We start from the raw sequence: 27,542 nt of genomic DNA on the forward strand, positions 1-27,542 counted from the left end.
GACAGAGTGTAGACGCTCACCTTAACCCATTCTGACCGGGCACCCATTTTGGTGTCGGCATCACGTTATGCTTTAGCTATTTAAAAATAGCAGATCTACAAGCTCATATCGCGCCACCGAGTGGCGCGATACGAGCTTGTAGGTCTGCTATTTTTGAAAAATCGAAGAGCGACTGACATTTTTAGAATCTGATCTCAGGTCAGAATGGGTTCATCAGACCAGTGTGTGTCCGGCGGAAACCTCGTATGAATCTGATCTCAGGTCAGAATGGGTTAAAAATAAATGATGAAAGAAAGACAGAGTGTAGACGCACAACACCTTCATTGATGGTCTCCTCCTCCTCCTCTCCAGTGCCTCCGGTGGAGCCGGGCCTGGCCGTGGTCCGGCCCGTCAAGGACATCACGGCGCGGGCCGGCGAGACGGTCCTGCTGGAGTGCCACGTCCTGGGCCCGGCCGACACGGACGTGGACTGGCTCTCGGACGGCCGGCTGATCCAGCCCGCGCTGCTCAACTGCAAGATGCACTTCGACGGCAAGAAGTGCCGTCTGCTGCTCAACTCGGTGCACGAGGACGACAGCGGCACGTACACCTGCAAACTGAGCACCGCCAAGGGTAAGGTCATAGTTCATAGGTCACGTACACCTGCAAGCTGAGCACGGCCAAGGATAAGGTCAAAGGTCAGGTCAGGTGTGGTGTTGTTGAATTTTGACTGCACATGTTTTATTTAAGTTTTAACCCAGTTATGCCCGACGTCGAAATAACTAAAATGTCTTCTGGAAGAATATTATATTCAAAGATTTGTGCCTCATTTTCACGATTTTTTCAAAAATAGCAGACCTACAAGCTCGTAGCGCGCCACTCGGTGGCGCGCTATGAGCTTGTAGATCTGCTATTTTTCAATAGCTAAAGTATAACATAATGCTTTGTTAAAAACAGCTCACTGATGACAGCCGAAACGTTTGTCCCGGTTCAAAAAATGAAATAAATGTTTTGAAATGAAGTCTTGTTGGTGTGTGCGACCCACTATACCGTTATTTTGATATGTTTTGAACGGGGTAGCGCCACCTACTGTCAGAGCGCGGTGGTGGTGGTCACATGTAGAGTGATTTAAGTTTTAGTCATAATGTTGTCTGAAATGTTTTAGAGTAAAAACCGATTCATACTCCTATTTTACTGCTGTAGTGCCCAAATGATTTCGGCTCGTCAGAATCTTTTTCAAATGACGTCACATTGTAGGCTCTACAGAGCCGAACCCACCTTTATTCGGCTCTAAAATAGGAGTATGAATCGCGCCTTAGTCTAGTTTTTATTTGCTAACGAAATTGTAAGTGTATTTTAGTCTTAGTTTTAATCATCATGATGGCTAATAGTTTTTGTCAGTGGAAAAAAGGTAGTCGACGGACATTCTTCGTCATAGATAGCAGTCGACGGAATCAACAATGACCGTATATTACAAACGGTGCTTCAAAGCATCGTATGATGCATTGTACTGTACATGAAAACCATTTGCAATCAATGTGTGTGTTGGTTAAAGGATTATATATAACACATATTTTGTCTGTCTGTCTGTCTGTCTGTCTGTCTGTCTGTCTGCGTGTTTCAGAGGAGATAACGTCCTGTGGTAAGCTCCGGGTCGTGCCCTCCATCGAGCCTCTCTTCACGCGGATGCTGGACGTGCTGGAGGTCATCGAAGGGCGCAACGCTCGCTTCGACTGCAAAGTCAGCGGCACGCCGCCTCCCAAAGTCACCTGGAGTCACTTCGGTAGGCTCACAGTTTATTAGAGCTGACCTGAGATCAGCCGCCAGTGATGGAAAGTAACTAAGTACATTTACTTAAGTACTGTATGCTTAACCCATTTTAGACCTGAGGACGATTCTACAAATGTCTTCTAAATCCTGACAGTTTTCTGAAAAAAACCCCCTCATGTTTCTATGTCAGTCGTTCTCAAACATTTTCGTGTCAAGGCCCCCCAAAAATATATGTATTTGGCCACCGGCCGCCATCTGAAAACATGTTGTTACAGGGACCCCCTCCACCCAGAAGCAAAGATTTGAGTTATATACGTTCGCTCTGAAATAATATTTATTCTTAGTATACTTCTTAGTGTAACGTTGTTCTCTCTCTCTGTGTGGTCAGACCATCCTTAGTGTAACGTTGTTCTCTCTGTGTGGTCAGACCATCCTTAGTGTAACGTTGTTCTCTCTGTGGTCAGACCATCCTTAGTGTAACGTTGTTCTCTCTCTGTATGGTCAGACCATCCTTAGTGTAACGTTGTTCTCTCTCTGTGGTCAGACCATCCTTAGTGTAACGTTGTTCTCTCTGTGGTCAGACCATCCTTAGTGTAACGTTGTTCTCTCTCTGTGGTCAGACCATCCTTAGTGTAACGTTGTTCTCTCTGTGGTCAGACCATCCTTAGTGTAACGTTGTTCTCTCTCTGTGGTCAGACCATCCTTAGTGTAACGTTGTTCTCTCTGTGGTCAGACCATCCTTAGTGTAGCGTTGTTCTCTCTGTGTGGTCAGACCATCCTTAGTGTAACGTTGTTATCTCTGTGGTCAGACCATCCTTAGTGTAACGTTGTTCTCTCTGTGTGGTCAGACCATCCTTAGTGTAACGTTGTTATCTCTGTGGTCAGACCATCCTTAGTGTAACGTTGTTCTCTCTGTGTGGTCAGACCATCCTTAGTGTAACGTTGTTCTCTCTGTGGTCAGACCATCCTTAGTGTAACGTTGTTCTCTCTCTGTGGTCAGACCATCCTTAGTGTAACGTTGTTCTCTCTGTGGTCAGACCATCCTTAGTGTAACGTTGTTCTCTCTGTGGTCAGACCATCCTTAGTGTAACGTTGTTCTCTCTCTGTGGTCAGACCATCCTTAGTGTAACGTTGTTCTCTCTCTGTGTGGTCAGACCATCCTTAGTGTAACGTTGTTCTCTCTCTGTGGTCAGACCATCCTTAGTGTAACGTTGTTCTCTCTCTGTGGTCAGACCATCCTTAGTGTAACGTTGTTCTCTCTCTGTGGTCAGACCATCCTTAGTGTAACGTTGTTCTCTCTCTGTGGTCAGACCATCCTTAGTGTAACGTTGTTCTCTCTCTGTGGTCAGACCATCCTTAGTGTAACGTTGTTCTCTGTGTGGTCAGACCATCCTTAGTGTAACGTTGTTCTCTCTCTGTGTGGTCAGACCATCCTTAGTGTAACGTTGTTCTCTCTCTGTGGTCAGACCATCCTCTGGTGGGCAGCGAGGACGTCCACATCCTGAAGGAAGGAGGCCGCCACTCCCTGATCATCTCCCACGTCACCAACGAGGACGAGGGCTTCTACACCGTCACCGCCTGCAACAACAACGGGGAGGCGGAGAGCTCCGCCGAGCTCTACGTTCAGGAGCCTCGACCCGCCATCTCCTCTCAAATGTACACATACTGTACAGTACGCCACTGTAGACTTCACTTAGCTAGGGGGGGGGGGGGGGGGGGGGGGGCACGACCCGCCATCTCCTCTCAAATGTACACATACGCCACTGTAGACTTCACTTAGCTTCACCACGACTATTTTATTTAACTTATTTATTTGAGATATTTTTGGGGCTTTACAGACCAATAATGGGCCATCCCAGGTTCAACTTCAAAGAACTTTATTTTTCCTTTCGGAAACTTCTTTTGCGCAGTGGTAAAGACAACAGAGATCACAGTACACACAGACACAGTTACTATATAAAAGATCATAAAAACGACTTTTTAAGAGGAACTACTTAAAAGCATAATATATTAAAAATCTGTTCTATAAGTACTAATGATTCAAATCTAAATGTTTACTGTATGCAACCTATGCGTTCACTATACAGTCCATCAGGTGGAAAAGGGGGGGGGGGGGGGGTTGTTTGTTAGGGATTCCAACGGGGAGGGTACTTTGCTTTTGATACCCCCACTCTCTGGTCACTCATTTTAGCCCCTCTCTCCCCCGTTCCAGGGCCAAACTGGAGAAGATGCCGTCCATCCCCGAGGAGCCGGAGGTCCCAGAGAACGAGGTGGAGCGTTTCACCATGCCCGACTTCGTGAAGCCGCTCTACGACCTGGACGTGATCGAGGGGAAGGAGGCCGTGCTGAAGTGCAAAGTGGCGGGCCTGCCGTACCCCACCATCGTCTGGTTCCCACAACGGGAAGAGGATCGAGAGCACGGAGGACCGGAGGATGACGCAGTGTAAGGCCTCACTCACACGCTCACAGCAGACTGTTGTATAGGGTTAGGGTTAGGGTTAGTGTAAGGCTTCACTCACACCTGAACAACAGACTGTTGTATAGGGTTAGGGTTAGGGTTAGTGTAAGGCTTCACTCACACCTGAACAACAGACTGTTGTATAAGGCTTCACTCACACCTGAACAACAGACTGTTGTATATGGCTTCACTCACACCTGAACAACAGACTGTTGTATATGGCTTCACTCACACCTGAACAACAGACTGTTGTATAAGGCTTCACTCACACCTGAACAACAGACTGTTGTATAGCTTATAGATAGATAGTTTATCTATCTATCTATCTTCACTCACACGGTCACAACAGACTGTTGTAGAGCTGATGTATAGCTGATGACGCAGTGTAAGGCCTCACTCACACGCTCACAACAGACTGTTGTATAGCTTATAGATAGATAGTTTATCTATCTATCTATCTTCACTCACACGCTCACAACAGACTGTTGTATAGCTGTGATGCATGAGACTTGTTGACTGATGCAAGCTCGCAATGCATTTCCAATGGGAGTCACATGGTTTGACACATACATTGTTGTTGTATGGGGGGGGGGGGGGGGGGGGGGCAGTCGAAACACAGCCGAAAAAAGCCGTACAACAAAAATGTTGTGCATGTCAAACCATGTGACTTCCATTGGAAATGCATTGGGGCGGCCATGACACTTACCCTTTGTTTACATCTAGCCTCCAACAATGTTGTCTGATGATTTTAATGTCCGTCGTCATCAGCCCTTATCGACAGCATGTAATACAGTATGGACATTTACACATACTGTACTGACGACGTTGTCAGCCATGGTCCGATGTGGCGTTGCAAGAAACAATACAAGACACCAATCCGCTCCTCGGGAGCAGGTGAAGGGGTAAAGTGTTTTACTCAAGAACTCTTCGACACACAGCCACGAACCGTGTGTGTGTGTGTGTGTGTGTGTGTCTCTATGTGGGTGTAGTCTCTACACTGTAGACTGTTGACAAAGGAAAAGAGGGTGCTGTTTTGAGTGGTGCAACCACTCCCTTACGGAGCTATGTGTGTGTGGGTGATTGGGTGGCTGGGTGGGTCTGAGCACGAAAACAGCATGGTTGTTTTTCACCATTTGCGCGCAAACAAACACACACACAAACGCACACTCACATTTTAACTGTATATATGGTGATTTTGGGTGTGCCAGTACAGTACAGTTACAGTACAGTACAGTACAGAGGGTACAGTAGAGGAACCCCCACACGGTAACTGTCATTTCTCAACCGTTTCGGAACCGGGCCGGCACCCTGGGTGCGTTCCTGTGGGTCTGGAACAACACATCTGAACAACATTACTCATGAATATTCATACATTTTAAACATATTCATGAATATTCATACACTAAACACATATTACTCCAGAAATATAAAGAAATTCAAAAAGATCAAAAATATCATATTATGTACAAACTAGGGCTGTCCCCGACTAAGGATTTGTATAGTCGACTGATAGATGAATAATTTTTTTTTTTTTTGCCCCAAAAAAATTGTATATAAAAATACAATATTTACAAAAATATACAAAAATATTGTATTATTCCACTAGGTCTGTGGGGGACATAAACACATTTGAACATTCTGACTGTTCAAATCTTTCTTTTTAACAACTGAGAGGCTTGTCATTAGCCAGATTGAGCACAGCAGGTGAGATTGAGATTCTGGAGTCTATCAGGCCAGCACACTGTGCAATTCAAGTCACAGGCAGTGGCACATTGCCACACAGGCAGACACACTCCAGATGCACATTGGAGATTTGAACAGTCAGAATGTTCAAATGTGTTTATGTCCCCCACAGACCTAGTGGAATAATACAATATTTTTGTATATTTTTGTAAATATTGTATTTTTATATACAATTTTTTTAGTCGACTATGAGGTGGTCAGTCGACTGAGACCCGTTCCGATCGATTAGTCGACTATTCGACTAATCGAGGTCAGCCCTAGTACAAACTCAGAACACGCTCTCTGAGCTTAGAGCGTCTCTTTTTTTATAGTAGTTAAAGTTGTTCCCAACCTGTGGGTCAGAATCCCCTGGGTCCTACCGTCCACAGATGAATGAATGAATTCTATTTGTATAGCACCTTTCCAAACACATAGTTACAACGTGCTTTACAGACAGGTTATAAAACAGTAATCATAAAAACATCAAAACAACGAAGCATCAACACATCAGAGACAATAAAACATGAAGAAAACAACAGGTCAATAAGACAATTTAAAAACGATATTAGGAAAAACACTTGGCATACATACCTCACCGTCAACGATGACAATGACCTCTCCATGGATGTGAATGACGATGACCTCTCCGGGCGCCCGCTGGCCTTGCGGTCCAGGCATGCCACATATCGGCTCTTTGCCTGACAGCGCGTCGCGTGTTCGAGTCCCGTTCATGACGACCTTTGCTGCGTGTCTCTCCCTTTCCTTCTCTCTCTCTCTCCCTCTTTCCTGTCTGTCTTCACTGGATACTATTATCAATAAAGGCAGACAAAACAAATCTTTAAAACCATTAACAATGACCTCTCCATGGGCGGACATTTTGTTAAGCTGCAGATGTTCATTTGATCTTCTTTGTGATTATTCTGTTGATTACTTTTCATGATTAAAGGGACACTTCACCCTTTTTGCAAAAGAATATATGGTAATGACATTTAGGAGCTTTAGAACACTTTCCTGGGGGTCTTTATGTGTGTAATATGTGGTTTTAGATATTTTAGATTGTATCAGTGAGCCCAGTGTCTCTGATGTCATGGACACTGGGATCACTTACTTCCTGGACTACATGTGGTCTCAGTAAGACAGACCTGCCCTATCCACAAGGAGGAGCAGTGCACCAAAGTATTATGGGAATTGTAGTCCAGGAAGGAAGTGAGCCCAGTGTCGATGACATCAGATACACTGGGCTCACAATCTAAAATATCTAAAACCACATATTACACACATAAAGACCCCCAGGAAAGCTTCTAAACTTCATTAACATATATTTTTTTGCAAAAAGGGTGAAGTGTCCCTTTAATAGAATAACAAAGCCACCGCGCCGTGACCTTTCACCCCGAGCAGCCTGTGCTGCTCACGGCCTCCGAGGACGGAACGCTCGAGCTTGGCCATGCAGGACGCAAATTGTGATTGGCCGGCATGAGGATGTCTGATTGATAAGAGCGCCCGTCACTTCACACGGGTGTGTTCTTTGTCATGTCTGGCTTGGCATAAATATCTGATTCTGTGTCTCCATCTCTCTTTCTCACCTTCATTGCCATGTCTGGCTTGGCATAAATATCTGATTCTGTGTCTCCATCTCTCTTTCTCACCTTCATTGCCATGTCTGGCTGGGCATAAATATCTGATTCTGTGTCTCCATCTCTCTTTCTCACCTTCATTGCCATGTCTGGCTTGGCATAAATATCTGATTCTGTGTCTCCATCTCTCTTTCTCACCTTCTTTGCCATGTCTGGCTCGGCATAAATATCTGATTCTGTGTCTCCATCTCTCTTTCTCACCTTCTTTGCCATGTCTGGCTTGGCATAAATATCTGATTCCATAGAAGTACAGTATGAGAGCCTTGAGCCATGAGTACAAATAAATAGTAACTACGTTGTATGAACTATATATATAACCATAACTAGCTTAGCAAAAAATATCACCATGTCAGCCTGTGGCTGGTTTTGGCACAATGCCTTCATAGATGGCATTAAGGATGTACTAAACCTAAATTCTCAAACACAGATTGTGCAACCCCCCCCCCCCCCCCCCCCCGTACAAAGGGAAGCTAGAGGTGACCACAGTTTATCTGTATCTTCAACATCTGTCCAAAGTTACACAACCCTCACACCAATGTCCATTATGGAGAACCAACACCAAGTTACAATGTTACACAATGAACGTGAAATTATGCTAATCAATAAGGAGTTTTAAACCCATTTAGGCCTGAAAAAAATGTCTTCTAAATCCTGACAGTTTTCTGAAGTAACCTATGTTTATGTTTCTAGGCCTATATCACTCAATATTTCATGTCAAGGTCCCCCAAAAATGCCTCCGAGACCGCCATCTGAAAATATGTTGTTCCAGGGACCTCCGCAGAGGCAAAGATTTGAGTTAAAAACGTTTGTTATGAAAAGAAATGTTCCAAATTTGAGGCACATTTTCACGATTTCTCAAAAATAGCAGGCCTACAAGCTCGTAGCGCGCCACTCGGGCTATGAGCTTGTAGGTCTGCTATTTTTCAATAGCTAAATTCTAACAGAATGTTTAAAACACCAAAAGGGTTCCCGCCCAAAATGGGTTAATCAAACGATGCGTGAATGAATGCATGCGTGAGGTTATAATAGTTTTGGTTTTTTCATTATAGTTTAGTTTTAGTTAGTTTTGACTTGTTTTTTTCTAATTCAGTTAGTTTTAGTTAGTTGGTTTGCTAGTTTTTATTTTGTTTTTATTTTGTTGAAATGCTTAGTTTTAGTTTAGTTATAGTTTAGTTTTAGTTTTTCTTTCGTACTTTGGTTTATTTGTCAGGTATAGGATTCAAAAAGATCAATAAGTATTGTGTAATAAAACCTAAAAGATATACCATTTAAAAATATAAACTCTTTGATGATACCATTTGGTATTGTGTTTTATATCATATTAATCGTTGATCGTTGTCACCTGTACAACGAGGTATAGTCTGTATAGATTGTAAGAATCGGGCATTCGTGGAATGAGCAACACAGCTAAACGTGTGGGTAGCGCCCCCCAAAAATGTGCCAAAATTGCAAATGGTTGGTATACCAACCCTTGCTTTGAGTTGCTTAGTGGATTGGATGATTGCACTCTCCCACAGTAATAAGGAAAAAACAACACTTGGTTCTGTTGGTTGCATGTACAGCACGCCCAAGCTGATCCCACAAGTGTTCAATTGGGTTGAGGTCTAGACTCACAGCATTTCCACTCCTACATTTTGGAGGTACTCTGTGATCCTGCATGGCTCTACGGGGCGAGCGTTGGCATCCTGGAGGATGGCGTTAGGTCCAAGATTCTGAAGATATGGGATCACCACTGGCTTCAGAATCTCACTGCATTGAGATTGCCTTTAATGATGACAAGTTCTGTCTTGCCCGTGAGAGAGATACTGTTCCATACCAAACCAAGCTGTTGTGGCAAGGGTGAATAAATACCAACCACTTGCCATTTTGGCAAATGTTTTGGCAAATGTGTGCTACCCACACATTTAGCTGTGTTGCTCATTCCACAAATGCCTGATCCTTATATAATAGGCCTATACCCTTCCGAAGTGCTCCGCATATTTTACTATCATCCTTTTCCACAAGGCACTTCCTTGCGTCTCTCTCCCATATTGGACTGTCTCTTTCTTCCAACTTTTCCTGGCAGTGTCCGAGCACGAAAATAGCGTTTGTTCACTGTTCACTGTTGCACAGCCTAACACACAGACACACACAGGCCAGGGAGGAGGGCTTACAGTACAGTACAGTACAGTACAGTACAGTACAGTACAGTACAGTACAGTACAGTACAGTACAGTACAGTACAGTACAGTACAGTACAGTACAGTACAGTACAGTACAGTACAGTACTACTCACTTAAGACGGGTTTGATTTTCCAAGTAACATGTCAGTTTCAGGCAGTGCAGAATGTAAACAAGCAATGTAAAGTGTGGCTACATGCTGCCGTACGGTGCTGAAAACAGCCCTAAAACTTGTTGGAGAAATGAGGAAATTAATCGAATGAATTTAAAAGGTTTATATTATTAATTTCCGAAATGCATATAAATATTGATAAAAACTATAACTAAGGGTATTTTTCCTATAATTTCAGTTAGTTTTAGTTAGTTTTGTGAACACACAATACAGTTTCAGTTTAGTTATCGTTTTTAATTTATTTTTATTTTTTATTTAGTTACAGTTAACTAAAATGTTTTTTTAATTCTAGTTTTCGTTTTTTAGTTAGTTTTAGTTAACTATTATAACCTGCCCCGGGCACATGTGCATTTATTCATGTGTGATGGGGTAGGGGGGTTGGAAGTACATCAGGACACCTCCCAAAACATCTCCTCATGGTTCTGAGGCTTTAACATTGTAACGTCATGTTAGTTCTAGTGCACTTCAGTGGGCTTACACCTTACAGGGTTTCCCAAAACCTTGCAACAACATTTGAAACATTTGTTTTCTTTTAATCGAGCCCAGCTTGTAGGTCTGCTATTGTTTATTGTATCGAAGAACCACTGACATAGAAACATAGCTTTAGATTGTGGGGGGCCTAAATAATATAGTAGAAGCGTTTTTATGAAGAATTGATCAATGTCACCATGGTCCACACACTACAAATTAGGAAAATATATAAAACATTTTTTCGTTTTTTTTGTTTTTTTTAAGAGCACATTGCCAAAAGGGCAGGGGGTGCTCTAGCACCCCCTGGTGTCTATCTGTGCACGCCACTGCTGCCATCTGTTCTTCGCAACGCAGCTGCAACTTAGACTGCACTTTCATAGTAGTAAATGAATGGTCCTATAAGTATTCAATCAATCAATCTGCAATTAAAGTTGTCAAATAATTGTAGTGGAGTAAAAAGTATTTGCCTCTGAGGTACAAGTGGAGTAGAAGTTTAAAGTATCAACAAATGTACAGTAGTGAGTGTGTGACAGTGAGGAATATTACAGATGGTCAGATTGCCAAAACAGAAACACTAGAAAATATAGCCTACTGTATATTTTCAACGTTTTTGTTTACTTGAATTGTATAGAAACACTGAATCATATTCAAGGTATTAAATACAGCTGTGGAAAGTAACTAAGTACATGTACAGTATTGTACTACTTACTGTAAATCTGGTTATATACATCATCTACCTCAATACTTCACTAATATACAATTACATCTGGTTCTGTGCATCATTCTACATCGATAGATTCAGCAGACAAAGCATCTTACTGAACACTCTGAGACAGTCTTTGAGGGGTGCTAGCCCCTCCTATGCCCAGCTTTCCGGGTTTGGGTGAACACAAACATTGGCTTGTGATTGGCTGATCACCCCATATATAGCAATGCTTTGATTGGCTGAGCAAAGTACATATTGAAGCTAAAAGTGAGGGCAGAAAAGCGAAGGCGGAAAAGTGAGGACGCAAATTGTGATTGGCCGGCATGAGGATGTCTGATTGATAAGAGCGCCCCTCACTTCACACGGGTGTGATTTTTTTTTTAGACGTAAATGCTGGCTTGAAACCTCTCAAACGACTCATCTTCTTTAACCCATTCTGACCTGAGATCAGATTGAAACCTTGAAACCTCTCAAACAACTCATCTTCTTTAAAGCAATGTACACAATTTAAACCATTTTGGGAACCCCTTTTGGTGTTTTAAACATTGTTATAATTTTGCTATTGAAAAATAGCAGATCTACAAGCTATAGTGCGCGACTCGGTGGCGTGCTATGGGCTTGTAGGTCTGCTATTTTTTTTTTAATCGTTCAAATGTGCCTCATCTTTCAGAAAATTGTCATGATTTAGATTTTTTTTTTTTTTTTTTACGTCAGGCCTGAATGGGTTAAGGAAATGGCGTCCTTGGAGTACGAGTCAATCAATAAATAGTGAATAAATACATAAGCTTAAGCAACAAAATATAGTTTATTGTTTTATCAAGGTGGTACTGAACAGATCAGTGCAATTTTGTAGCAACAATTATAGGAATATATTCAGGATATGTAGCCGATAAAGGACCTTCTGTATTAAAAAAACAATACTTTCAAACTGCACAATACTGCGCGATTATAATGTGTACATTTGCGTTATTCTTTTCTATAATTAATGAATTCTAAATGAATCAGTAAAAATCACTGCCCTAATTAAAGAGATGTTTTTTGGGGTGAACTATCCCTTTAAGATCTTACAACCTGCTCTGCTAGATGAACATCTGAACACCATTATTCATGCATATTCATACTTTTATTTATTTTTATCCCACGATTTTGTAACCCATTTTTCACCCCCGTGTCAATGATCTAATGTGATCCTGGGCTCTACACACCCTCCACCAACCTGGGGAGATCAACGGACTTGAACTCATGCTTCCTTCATGCATGAGTGTCCAAGTTGCTCCTTTGCTCCTTCCAACCAGTTCCTTTCCCCTCCATCAGGCGCCCCGGCTGGCCACGGGGGCCACGGGGAGGCAGTATAGAGACCAGTTCCTTCCGTCAGGCGCCCCGGCTGGCCAGGGGGAGGCAGTATAGAGACCAGTTCCTTTCCCCTCCATCAGGCGCCCTGGCTGGCCAGGGGGAGGCAGTATAGAGACCAGTTCCTTTCCCCTCCATCAGGCGCCCCGGCTGGCCAGGGGGAGGCAGTATAGAGACCAGTTCCTTTCCCCTCCATCAGACGCCCCGGCTGGCCAGGGGGAGGCAGTATAGAGACCAGTTCCTTTCCCCTCCATCAGACGCCCCGGCTGGCCAGTGGGAGGCAGTATAGAGACCAGTTCCTTTCCCCTCCATCAGACGCCCCGGCTGGCCAGGGGGAGGCAGTATAGAGACCAGTTCCTTTCCCCTCCATCAGACGCCCCGGCTGGCCAGGGGGAGGCAGTATAGAGACCAGTTCCTTTCCCCTCCATCAGACGCCCGGGCTGGCCAGGGGGAGGCAGTATAGAGACCAGTTCCTTTCCCCTCCATCAGGCGCCCCGGCTGGCCAGGGGGAGGCAGTATAGAGACCAGTTCCTTTCCCCTCCATCAGGCGCCCCGGCTGGCCAGGGGGAGGCAGTATAGAGACTGACTAGAGATATTCATGAATATTCATACACTAAACACATATTACTCCAGAAATATAAAAATGTTCAAAAAGATCAAAAATTGCATTATGTACAAACTTGCAATAAGGCTCGCAAACAATCACTTATTTTCGGCCATTTTATTACTATAATCTCATAACACACTCATACACGTACAAACACACTTCTACTAAACTTGTGTATACAGTAAAAAGCCTTATTTGCCTTGTCTGGCCCGTGATCAGATATAGTTCAATAGCTTCCACAACTGATTGTTCTTAATCATTATAGCACAAGATATTCAGAGATTGCGGCATTAGTCGCGACATTAGTGGCATTAGGTAATAAACTGAAACGCAAAGGAAACACAACACATACTATTAATTCACACAGATCTAGCGACTGCACAAGCGTATCATTATGACAGAGCATTTAACTGTACTTATTAACACATTATAAAGACTTATGCAAACGCCATGTCTCCTGTTCACTACATTGCTTTAGAATGAACTAGAATCCGGCGCGCATCCTGCCTCATATCCTGTGAAAGCACGCCTCTTGACCTCTGATACTTCCTCCTGCAGATTGCCTACTTCACTGTGATCCCATAGTATACGCACCAAGCATCTCCCTTAATAGTAGTAGTGTAACACATTTTACCCCCCAACTGACTGTATTAATATCTACATCCCTGAGATACTGTAATTGGTTGATAAGAGGATTTCTGTTCTTATATAACACAGAGTATTTACTGTATAGGCAGTGAACTTCCTTAAAGGAGAATTCCACACTAAAAGGCTTTCTTACCTTTCTTTGTAGTTGTTACGTCCCCACCAAAGAGGTCCAGGTGTTATTTTGTGCAAAAGCTCCTTATTGGCTATTTCCCCTACCATAAGCCCTCAATGAATTGCATTGAATTGAATGGGAATTGAATGGGGCTATGGGGTGTTGTGCTAATTTGCTTATTTCCTTTGCTCAAAATTATTATTCTTTTGTATATATCCTCTCTTCATAATTTAAATAATATCCCAAGCGGCACACTTTACTACTTATTTAGATGGAAATAAGCGAATTAGCACAACACCCCATAGCCCCATTCAATTCCCATTCAATGCAATTCATTGAGGGCTTATGGTAATGGAAATAGCCAATAAGGAGTTTTTGCACAAAAAAACACCTGGACCTCTTTGGTGGGGACGTAACAACTACAAAGAAAGGTAAAAAAGTTAAGAAAGCATTCTAGCATGGAATTCTCCTTTAATAGCACTAACATCTATACATATACAACACAACATGAAGTTACAAATATAAGCTGGGTCGGCACTTAATATTATAATGAGCCCACCACCCGGAATAAACGCGACAAACATCAAAACAACAGAGACAATAAAACATAAAAAGAAAATAACAGATCAATAAGACAATTTAAAAACAATATGTGACCAGATTTGACTGAGAGACTGCCATCGCGCACATTCCAGCTTTTCACCAGAGGAGAAAAACTTTTTTTTCCAAAATGAGTTAATAGCACAGGCAGACTCTTCACATACTAGAGCATGTCTGGAATAAGTGTCAAAGCTGAAATTGACATGTAAATATGAAATAAATGCTTAAACATGTAGCTAGGTGTAATGTTAGAGACCACAGAAGACATGTAAATATGAAATAAATGCTTAAACATGTAGCTAGGTGTAATGTTAGAGACCACAGAAGACATGTAAATATGAAATAAATGCTTAAACATGTAGCTAGGTGTAATGTTAGAGACCACAGAAGTGAACCTTTCAAGCCTGTTTTCTCAACTCGCTGTTTCTCTGCAAGACATTACTCTATAAGCCATATCTCCAAAACTGGTGGGTCAAACTGAACAACCAATATGTCAATTTGAAGCTATGATTCCCTGCTTTGATATGATATGAAAAAAACAAAAATTCAAAAGAATCCAATGGCAGTCTCCCAGTCAAATTTGGTCACATATTAGGAAAAACACTTGGCATACAGATGTGTTTTTAAAAGCGTTTTTAAAAGAATGCACTGATTCTGCTAATCTAAGGGCCAAGGCCAGGGAGTTCCAGAGCAAAGGTGCCCGAGCCGCAGATGACAGCAAATTATAAAATACCAATAAAATAATTACAAAAAAGCACTTATTACATCAAAACTAATGCAACAAACTATACTATAGATAGGAGGAGCCAACAGGAAGCACGCACATCTCCAGAAATTCTACAGGTGCTGAACAAGAAATATACGTACAATGAAAAGGAAGGGTTGTCCGTACAGTTGTGCGGTCAACCCTTCCTTTTGAACAAACCATACTATAACATAAGAAAGAGGCAACACTGAAAATCACTGATGTACAAGCTCACTTGTATAGCAGATGTACAAGCTCGCATAGTGTCAGCGTGCATGGCACCAAGCTGTGACAGCTTGAATATCTTCTATTTTTGAACGCTTGAATCTAAAATGACACCTGCTTTCCTGGTGTTAATGCGTTAAAGTGGTTATGGCTACAACAGTTTGTACTCGGTGGTCTAAAGTAATTGAGACTTTCACTTAAGTACAATTTTGCTGTATTTGTACTTTACTGAGTATTTCCAATTCAAATACTATAATTATTTCTACTCCACTACATCTCAGATCCTAATATTGTACTTTTACTCAACATTTTTTTTTAGAAAACTTTAGTTACTAGTTACTTTGTAAATTTTTATTATTATTACAGTAACAAGTAACTTCAGCCCAATATACATTTCGATCATTTGATCTTACTAGCTAACATTATTATGACTCATTGAGAGCTTGTAGATCTGCTATTTTCAAAACGATTTTTAGACATTTGAAAACTTGAAATGATAGACATTCTACATAATGAGTACTTTTACTTTTGGTACTTTAAGTAAATCTTAATGCCAGAACTTTTGTAGGCCTACTTTTGAATTCCGGTCTTTTACTTGCAACAGAGTATTTTTAATTCTGCATTATTGATACTTTTACTTAAGTAGAAAGTACTTTTTCCAACACTGTTTGTACTTAAATGTTTGGATTTATATGATCTTCACTAATTACTACTGGAGCAGAAACACTGAGCTGCAGTTTGATCAATGAAGTGAAAACCATCACTTCTCACAGATTGAGGGCCATTTATTTGAACATAACACATCATACCATGCTCCAGGGTCAGTCCTGTGAGCGTACCCTGCACAGTCATTGTCTTCAGCGTCACGGGGATATCCACGGGCCCAGTACCTGCACAATAAACAACAATGTATTGACCCACATGTACTCACATACAGTGACTTTGATAGAATTACAATATGAAAACATGTGAAATGTCTCACTGTGTTGTCAGTGGTGTTCCATCCAGCCACGTCCAGCTGCGCCCAGTCCTGGTCAGACCAATCCATGAAAAACCCCCACTGCTCAATCCATTGATGAATACCTGATTATTTGTACATGATTGAATCATCATTAATTGTATCCAATACATTCACTATAATCATGGAATTAGATCACATGCAACTATGTGGACAATCTGAGAACCCATCGTCAAAAAAAATGGAAAAATAGCACCCTATTTCCTTGAGTCCTATCTGGATGATGGACACCTGGACACACTCAGCACACACACACACACACACACACACACACACACACACACACACACACACACACACACACACCCTCACACACGGGGACAGACACACACACACACACACACACACACACACACACACACACACACACACACACACACACACACACACACACACACACACACACACACACACACACACACACACACACACACACACACACACACACAGGGACACACACACACGGACACGGACACAACTAACCTGTTCTTCTCCACTGTTAATGACCACCAGATCAGCTCCTTGACTCTGACAGTAATCTCTAGCTCCCTGCCATGATTTATATTCAGTAGTTCTGTAGTAACAGCTGCGTCCAAACTTCTCCCATCCACCGGGACACGACTTGTCTAAAAACATCAAACAGGGTATTTACTGATGGATTTTCAATGTACTGATAATGAATTCTAACACATAATAATAATAGTAGTCAGAGATGTAGTGGAGTGGAGGCAAAACTATTCATCTATTATATCAATGTTTTCTACTCCACACATTTACGCAAGTAAACTTTTCTGGTATTTGTACTTATTTGTACTTGTAATTAACCCATTTTGGGCGGGAACCCCTTTTGGTGTTATGTTATGCTTAAGCTATTGAAAATTTAAATCGAAGAGCGACTGACATAGAAACATAGCTTTTTCCGAAAACTGTCAGGATGTAGAAGACATTTTTAGAATCTGATCGCAGAATCTCTACCTAATAATTAAAATATCAATGATATTATTTAAGTTATTTTGTATCTTCTCTCACCTGCTGTCTGTGTCTTCAGCTGGTTTACTTCACTTTGAAGCTGGTTCTTCTCCTGCGTCAGGTCGGTGTTGACGGACATTAGCTGGTTCTTCTCCTGCATCAGGTCGGTGAGGACGGACTTTAGCCGGTTTTTCTCCTGCGTCAGTTTGGTATTCTCCAAGATCAGAGTATGGCAGTTGGACTTGTTGGACAGCGTGTTATGATCATGTACCAGGGTGTCGTTGGCCATGATGTTACTCCAGGGTGAACGATCTGCGAAGGACAGAAATGGATGATAAAGACAGTTATCGCTACTGTTCATGATGAGGTCAAGCATCTGTGGTGGAACACTTTATTTGAGAAGAAAATCTCAACGTTGTTGTCTCCACCAGGCCGAAGGCATGTGGGGAGAGTATGTTTTGCACTCCGTCCGTCCGTGTGTCCGTGTGTCCGTCCGTCCGTCCGTCCGTGAGCAGCTAATCTCGGCCACCGTTAACCCCATCGATGCCAAATTTTGCACACACACTCCCTGGATGCCAACGATGAACCTCTGCCCCAAACTTTCCAGAACGGCCTGTTATAGCGCCACCAGGAGGCCGCTTTGTGCAAAACAAGTTTTTGCACAGTACACCTACAGATTTTGTCCAAACATCACGCAAATTGGTACACAGTCTCTCTAGAGCCATTCAACAAAACCGGTCTTTCAGATTTCTCACACTCCATCCTGATTGGTTAAGATTGGCTTCCAAAATTCACAGGAGTGCTCAGTTTCAAACAAAATGCTGCAAATCATGAACACATCGCGTGATTTCCGTGAAATTGTGCACCCACATTCCCACTAGGCCGAGGACAAAATGCCACATGAACAATTTCAACTCAGCCTCAAGGTGGCGCTATAACTGGCCGAAAAGTGTTTTTACCTCTAACTGCACGGATCTGTGGATAACTTTGTATGCCAACTCCCTAGAGGCCAAGGAAAAACCTTTGCCTGGAATTTTTCACATCTGCTCTTTATAGCGCCACCAGGAGGCCGACATATGTAAAACACATTTTCTATTATTATTTTATCAAAATTTCACGCAAATCGGTACACATGATCTCCATAGTCATGTGATCAATGTCCTACATTCCTATCCTGGTGGAGACCTGTGCCCAGAAGGGCACTTTCTCTAGTTAATTATCCTTTTTTCATGTGCATTGTCACTTGTCAACACTACTTTATTCATCATACTTTTCAGATGCATATCATGCAATGTAGTAATACAAAAAGAAACGATGAATTTGATTACAAAAATAAATAATAATAATAATAATAATGTCAACATTTTGGGTTAAAGCTGTGGTGGCCTTAATTGTTTCCTGTATGCATCTACCTTTGTCCAGCACCAGCGGAGGAACTGGATGTGCGCAAGACTTCAGCTTTTTAAACAAGGCCTTAATATTTGTCACAGCTAGAAAATGTCAGGCAACAAACTCCATGCAATACTCACAGCTCAGGCCCAGGCCTGTGGTCACACCCGTCAGTACAAAACACAGCGTTCCCAGACACACAGCAACACCCACAGCAACTCTGAAAGGCCTTCTCCCTGTTAAGACAAAAACAAGATAAGAGTAAATGCCGTTAGCTAAACTCAACCGGACCAAAGTACTTTGAAATTACCTCTAAAATACTTCACATAAGGTGAATCACTTCTATAACTGTCCTCGGCCTCAAATCTCCTCTCCTCTGTCTCACATTCTTTGTCAAGACTGTGTGGAGTTTGCATGTTCTCCCCGTGTCCCCTAGGGTAGATACCCTCACAAAAACATGCCGTAATCCTGGTCTCTAAAACTACCTCCCCCTGGCCAGCCGGGGCGCCTGATGGAGGGGAAAGGAACTGGTCGGAATAACGTGTCCCTTCCACGCGCTACGTCCGGCCGGGGAAATTCCCCTCTCTCAGGTGAAAAGAAGCAGCTTGGACTCCTCATGCATAGAAGGAGGCATGAGGTCAGTCCGCTGCCCCCCCAGGTTGGCAGAGGAAGTGTAGCGCCCAGGATTACATTAGATAATTGGCACTGGGTGAAAAGAAAAACTGGGTTACAAAATCGTGGGATAAAAATTTAAGTAAAAAGAAAAAAAGACTGGAAAAGCATAAATATATGTAGACAGCTTTCAAGGATGAGAGGCTTGAACTATTAAAGGTATATTCAGTGATTTCACTTAATTCAAATATCACTTATTTTTTTGTTTTGTTGTGATAATCCTCCCTACTATAGAGTGTGCTGGCCATATAAGGAGTTCCTCCCTGTCCCCAGTTAACCCCTGGGGGTCAAAAAACCTTAGGTTTCGTTTTTGACTCTCTATCCTGATTGGACGAACGGCTGGGTCCCACAGCCAAAAACGAAACCTAAGGTTTTTTGAGTGAAATCACTGAATATACCTTTAAGTTAACAAATGGTAAATATCTTGATTATTACTCTTAGAGTCCTCGATTGGTTTAATGAAAATGGCACTTATCATGATTTTTAGTAAATTATGTACTAGTTAGTTAATTCAGTCAGAGAACTAACAAATATACATAAGATGTAAAGCGAGCGTGAATGCTCTTTTATCTTGGCATTCGGGGCTTTGCTACAGTTTCTCTCTCTCTCTCTCTCTCTCTCTCTCTCTCTTGCACACCCACACAACACACATGCACACACACACACACACACACACACACACACACACACACACATACATACTGTGGGAGAAGGAGGGAGGGAGATCATTTAAAATGGTTGACCCTATGGTTTTAAAAGGTTTAAACGTGTTTGTATTGGTGATTTTTAGTCTTAGTAATATCTCTTACCAGACGGCTTCTTCTTCTTGGTGCGTAGATCACCATAGACGGCATCGCCTATCTTCTTCAGATCAAGACTCTCATAATGTCCTTCTTCGGTAGTTCTTCTTGCAGTGACGATGGTGTCATTCTCGTAGTCTGCATCATCTTCGTCTCCATCTTGGACCTCGATGTTTTCAGAATGCCTCGCTACAGCCATCGATCTGTACCTTTATGAGTTCATATTCTTCCTGCAGGTTTTTGATCTGTTCACAACACACTGAGTGTATATACTATCTGCACTACCCTAAACGATGACAGCGCTGTTATTTTGACAGCTCACATTGTATGCACACACACACCCACCCACCCACACACACACGCTCACACACACACCCACACACCCACCCACCCACACACACGCACACGCTCACACACACACACACACACACACACACACACACACACACACACACACGCACACACACACACACACACGCACACACACACGCGCTTATGCAGTTTCCCTGCTATCATGTCATGATCTCTCTAAAGTTACACAACACACAACTGTCCAGTTTTAAGAACACCAACACCAACGATGTTAAATAAAAGTTCAAAGACAAATAAGGACACATTTTATTGAGCTGACAGGTTTTAGTCAAAATGATGTATAGCAGGTATATATAAGATATACAAGTGAATGAATGCATTCCACCAAAGATCCCTCACATATTACTTTATAGACACTTTTATTTTGTAATGTTTTGTGCAATAGATCGTTTTGGGAGCATATGTGTCCTCACTCCTTCCTGCTGTGACGACATCCACCTGCGTTTGCTTCCACCTCTCTCTCGTGCTTGAAGCCAGACATATCATTGGTCCGATATCTCAAACCCTCACCCTCACCCTAACCTCCCACGGGGCAGCAGCACACCTAAACCCAACCTTAACCCTCTCCCAACCCTTAACGCACCCCTCACCAACCTTAATAGGCCTATCTCACAGCCCTTCCCCGCCCCCATTCCACGCCCCCTTTCTAGACCTATAGTGGTGTTGACGTGACGTCACTCCATAGACTTTACATGTTAAAAGACCTACATTCAGAAGCCATAAACAACGTATAAACGTTATTCTATTTGGTTTAGAGGTCTTGTTTTCTTCATAATAATATTGGTCATTTACATTTTAACATTTGGAAACGGCCTTAAATGGTGCAGAGAAAGCAGGTAGGGATGTAGCTCTGGTCCATAGCCTTACTCACGCCCATTCCTCCTCCTACAGATTTTGTCCAAATAATCGGCACACATGATCTCCGGACCTATCCGATTAAAACACCAACTGCAGAATCTTGGTAGTGCGTATCGTGCGGCCGTAATCGTCGTCCGAAGATGGTAGGAGGGGCCTATTTTACATAAAAAAGCCATAAATCACGAACGGAATGTCCGGTCCATTCCAAATTTGAATCGCATGTCGCGTGTGGTTCAATCAACCAAGTTCCAAAAGCAATTCCATTTTCATCCATAGGGGGCGCCGCAAATGCGAGAAATGTAACCGTTTGTCGAAAAAACATGATTTTTGGGAGATAAATATTCATGATCACAGGGGTGACGTAACATTGTAATTTGCTGGCAAAATGAGTGGGAGGGGCCTATGTAAGCGACTGCGGCAACCACACTTTGCATTTCTTCAAAATTGCGACCTTTCTAGTTTATATTAATATTTGAATAGAAAAGAGAGGTCGCACACAATGCATCGTGACTAGGGCCGGGACTAATTGCGATTAATTTAGATTAATTAACTACAGAAAAATTAATCGCGATTAACTACAGATAAATTAATCGCACCTTTTTTTTCACCGCGGAACGTTTCTCACTGGGCGCTTTTCTATAGTACTGAAAACTGGAAATAATAAAAAGTCACCCCATTTTGTGTTGCCTAGAACTGGAGGTCTGACAAAAAACAGTAACAATATGAAGTAAGTACAGCTTTGTGATGTCACTGAGATGTACTTGTTACTGTTACTAATTTTTTTTCAGACCTCCAGTTCTAGGCAACACAGAATTGGGTGACTTTTTATTATTATTTCCACAACAGGTATATTACAGTAAAATGTTGAAAATGAGTGGTATCCTGTAGTCACTATTCGTTGATTCACTGGGATACCAAAAAACATAAAAAAAAAGGTTTCTCGCTGTTCTCGGGTCAAATATTGATATGCGATTAAAATGCGATTAATCTAGATTAATTAATCGCAAAGCCTCTGATTAATTAGATTAATTTTTTTAATCGAGTCCCAGCTCTAATCGTGACGCATTGTGAGCTTATAGATCAGCTATTTTCAAATGGTCGAAATGTATATAGGGTTGAAGTGGTTACAGTAATGTATGTTTTTCTGATCAAAATGTAAATCTCCAAAGTAACTAGTAACTAAAGTTTTCAAATAATTGTAGTGGAGTAAAAGTACAAATGTTGGCTCTGAGATGTAGTGGAGTAGATGTAAATGTATTGGAAATTGGAATCAATTAAAGTGCAAATACCTCAAAATTGTACTTAAGTACAGTATTTGAGTAAATGTACTGTACTTAGTTACTTTCCACCACTGGGTTAACAGCAGGAGGATGAGTTAACAAAACGTCAACAAAGTATCTGACCAAGCTGTCCGTCTGATGACAAAAAAGATTACGAAAGAAAGGAGAGACTTAGAGGAAGTGGTCAATGTTATCCTCACCTTCATATTGACATCTGTTGTCCAGATCATTATCTCACACCAGGGCTGCAGGGCGGAATCATTCAGGCCGCGTTAGTCACACCCAGCCAGGCCACCCTATCCATATACCCACACGCATGTACTACGTATATACGATATTACCGCTAAAATTTCATATTCTACATTTTAATTGTTGCAACACTTACATATACATATACACGCACGCACACGTGTGCGGGATTGAAAAACCATAAAACCTGGGTGATCTACTGTATGCTATCAAATTGTATGTTTATTCACGCAGCATAGTACTGTACATTATATGAATGATACATTCTTTGGCTGATTTTAGTTTCTACCCTTCTAAGGACCAGCTGAGACCCCAACTTTGAGAACCAATGGTGTAGTGACGGGAGGGAATTTTAAGAATTATGTTATACTTTAGCTATTGAAAAATAGCAGATCTACAAGCTCATAGCGCGGCACCGAGTGCCACGCTACGAGCTTGTAGGTCTGCTATTTTTTGAAAAATCGTGAAAATGTGGTGCAAATCTTTGAATATATATTCTGTCAGAGCGATCGTTTTTAACTCAATCTTTGCTTCATGGGGGGTCCCTGGAACAACATATTTTCAGATGGGGGGTCGGCGGCCAATTACATATATTTTTGGGGTCCTTGAACATGAAAAACTTGAAAAATAGAAACATAGGCTTTTCAGAAAACTGTCAGGATTTAGAAGACATTTGCAGAAATGTCTTCAGGTCTAAATGTGTTACCGGACCGCATGCATCTCCATGATATGATCTACTGCACCACGGATATGTCAACATGAAGTCGAAATGAGTCATAGTTCTCTCTTTTTGTATCGTTTTGTCATCAGTTTGTTGTCAAAAGTTGTGTCGAAATATCTTTTGTATATTCGGTTTCAAAACAGGCCGTATGCGGTTACACTATAGTAGCTTTTCGTGCCCTTTACTTTAGAATCATATGATAGACTGACTGATCTTCTATTAATTTATATAATATGCAATATACCTAAACATCATGACTGGTTTGTTGACCCAAAGTTGCTCATATCAACAAAGTCTCTGAGAGAGTGTACGTGTACAAACGGAACCTACAGGTCTGTAACTCAGAGTGTACAAATGGAACCAAATGGACCCAAATGGGTCCATTACAGGTCTAGCTCAGAGTGTACAAATGGAACCAAATGAACCCAAATGGACCATTACAGGTCTGTAACTCAGAGTGTACACATGGAACCAAATGGACCCAAATGGACCATTACAGGTCTGTAACTCAGAGTGTACACATGGAACCAAATGGACCCAAATGGACCATTACAGGTCTGTAACTCAGAGTGTACACATGGAACCAAATGGACCCAAATGGTCCATTACAGGTCTGTAACTCAGAGTGTACACATGGAACCAAATGGACCCAAATGGATCATTACAGGTCTGTAACTCAGAGTGTACACATGGAACCAAATGGACCCAAATGGACCCAAATGGACCATTACAGGTCTGTAACTCAGAGTGTACACATGGAACCAAATTGACCTTTTTGCGTCTGGAACTGAGAATATACAAATTTGTTATGGGGGTGGGGGGGGGTTCCTTGAAATAAAAATAGTTTGATAACAGATATCAGACATTGACAACCATGTTTATGTGGCGTGTGTGTGTGTGTGTGTGTGTGTGTGTGTGTGTGTGTGTGTGTGTGTGTGTGTGTGTGTGTGTGTGTGTGTGTGTGTGTGTGTGTGTGTGTGTGTGTGTGTGTGTGTGTGTGTGTGTGTGTGTGTGTGTGTGTGTACAGTAATGCTAGTCATCTTGTGTTGCATGGTTCCTGTGCAGAGCGGGCCCGTGGCCTTCTGGTCGTCAGTGGTTCCTGTGGGTCTGGAACCACCGTTTCCTTCATTTGTTTTGCCGATTTGTTGCCGTTCTCAAAGTGATGTGGGTGTTCTCTTCTCTCTCTGCAGACCGGGACGTCCACAGCCTGGTCATCCGCAGCGTGTGCCACGCCCACGGCGGCGTCTACAAGAGCGTCATCTCCAACAAAGTGGGCAAGGCCACCTGTTACGCCCACCTCTACGTCACAGGTATGACTGACATCATTACCTCACTACCAGTGTTGTTTTCATCGACTAAGACTAAGACGAAAAATGTTCGTCGACTACCTTTTTTCACTGACTAACTAAACTAAATAAAAACTAATTAAAAACGAATCTATGATGACTAAAACTAAGACTAAATATACTGACAATTTCGTCAACAAATAAAAACTAGACTAAATGATAAGGAAGGGACTAGTGGACAAGAGATCCAGTTTTATGCTGGGTTTTATCTCGCAACGCGTCGCGCTGCGACGCGTTGCGAGATTGTAGATCTGGTATTTTCAGCATGCAACCAAAGTGTAAAATATGTCATTACAACGACATCAAGGCCTGTCAAAACACATTTTAGTCGACTAAATCAACTGTAGATTTTGTCGACTAAAATCATATGACATTTAGTCGACTAAAACTAGACTAACACTGACACATTCCAGGTGACTAAAATGAGACTAAAACTAAGTGAAAACTATTTAAGGGACTATGATGACTAAAACAAAAAATATAAATTTGCTGCCCAAAAACAACACTGCTGTGAGCTACAGGCCAAGGGGAAAGGGAAATAATTTGGACTTCTATTGATGTATAAACTTGTGTAAAAACAACATGAAAGGGTGTAGAGATAAGCCAGTGTGTGTGCAGCGATGTTCTGATTGTTGTCGTTGCATTTTCAGACATCCTGCCCGACCCTCCAGACGGCGCCCCGCTGGTGGACTCCATCTCTGGGAAAACCATCACCTTGAGCTGGAAGAAACCCAGGAGACTGGACCCTTCCATCGGTACGTATACCAGAACCACCTCATTTATAAACCCAGGAGACTGGACCCTTCCATCGGTACGTATACCAGAACCACCTCATTTATAAACCCAGGAGACTGGACCCTTCCATAACAGAACCACCTCATTTATAAACCCAGGAGACTGGACCCTTCCATCGGTACGTATACCAGAACCACCTCATTTATAAACCCAGGAGACTGGACCCTTCCATCGCTACGTATATAACAGAAACACCTCATTTATAAACCCAGGAGACTGGACCCATCCATCGCTACGTATAACAGAACCACCTCATTTATAAACCCAGGAGACTGGACCCTTCCATAACAGAACCACCTCATTTATAAACCCAGGAGACTGGACCCATCCATCGCTACGTATAACAGAACCACCTCATTTATAAACCCAGGAGACTGGACCCTTCCATAACAGAACCACCTCATTTATAAACCCAGGAGACTGGACCCTTCCATAACAGAACCACCTCATTTATAAACCCAGGAGACTGGACCCTTCCATAACAGAACCACCTCATTTATAAACCCAGGAGACTGGAACCTTCCATCGGTACGTTAACAAATAAAAACTAGACTAAAATGCTAGGAAGGGACTAGTGGACAAGAGATCCATGTATAAGTTATTTTACAATAATCGGTTGCATGCTGAAAATAGCAGCTTTGTAGATCGGCTATTTTCATCCATCCATCTTCAACCGCTTATCCGTAGTCGGGTTGCGGGGGCAACAGCTCCACCAGAGTGCTCCAGACTTCCAAGACAACACTTCCTCCTGGGGAATTCCGAGACGTTCCAAGGCCAGTGAGTCGATGTGTTTCCTCCAACTGCGCCTTGGACTTCCCCGGGGTCTCCTCCCAGTGGGACGTGATCCTTGGTCTGCCCCGGGGTCTCCTCCCAGTGGGACGTGCGTCGAGGACTTCCCTAGGGAGGCGCCCGAGAGGCATCCTAACCAGATGCCCGAACCACCTCAGCTGGCTCCTTTCCAGGCGAAGGAGCAGCGGTTCTACTCCGAGTCTCTCTCGTGTGACTGAACTTCTCACCCTATCTCTAAGGGCCGATTCATACTTTCACCGCTGTTTCGGCGCTGTAGTGCCGAAATTATTTCGGCTCGTCAGAAATTTTCAGTAGCACCGAAGAGCCGACTTTAGGACGGTACCCGCCCCCCCCAAATTGTAGGCTCTACAGAGCCGAACCCACTTTTATTCGGCTCTAAAATAGGAGTATGAATCGGCCCTAAGGGAGATGCCAGCCGCCCGTCGAAGAAAACTAATTTTGGCCGCTGACCATAGGTGAGAGTAGGCTATTTTCAGCAAGTGAATTATCAGCCATTAGTGCACTTTGAGCACAGAGCACTTTATGAGCATGATAAAAGAAAAGAAAATGTATTTTCTCAAGTCTCAGTCTAAGGGGTTTTACTTCTATTTTCTATACGGTGAGCGAGTCTTTTCCTGTCAAAGTTTTACTAAAACTAAAATGGAAATGTTGCTGCCAAAAACAACTGAACTGGTTTTGTGTTCAGATCCCAGCTCCCTGATGTACGCCATCCAGCAGCAGGCCCTGGGCTCCATCCAGTGGACCATCATCGCGTCCAGCCTGAAGGAGACCACCTACACCATCAGTACCCTCAGTAAGGGGGTCCGCTTCGCCTTCAGGATCCTCACCATCACCTCCAAGGCCTTCAGCAAGCCCTCCCCCGCCACGGAGCCCGTGCAGCTGCTGGACAGAGGTACAGAATGAA

At 42.6% G+C, this 27,542-nt stretch overlaps 1 protein-coding gene across 1 annotated transcript in view; it reads left to right on the forward strand.

The window, feature by feature from the left end:
- Nucleotides 1-27,542, forward strand: part of LOC310867192 (striated muscle preferentially expressed protein kinase-like) — a 119,423-nt gene that overhangs the window by 42,065 nt on the left and 49,816 nt on the right. The window contains 8 exon segments of the mRNA XM_083777055.1: nt 352-612; nt 1,604-1,762; nt 3,216-3,405; nt 3,962-4,142; nt 4,144-4,192; nt 24,878-24,997; nt 25,684-25,788; nt 27,324-27,530. Of these exon segments, the coding sequence (XP_083633181.1) occupies nt 352-612; nt 1,604-1,762; nt 3,216-3,405; nt 3,962-4,142; nt 4,144-4,192; nt 24,878-24,997; nt 25,684-25,788; nt 27,324-27,530 (1,272 nt within the window).

The sequence above is a fragment of the Protomyctophum parallelum genome (assembly GCF_964188405.1).
Source record: "Protomyctophum parallelum genome assembly, chromosome: 11".
NCBI lineage: Eukaryota > Metazoa > Chordata > Actinopteri > Myctophiformes > Myctophidae > Protomyctophum > Protomyctophum parallelum.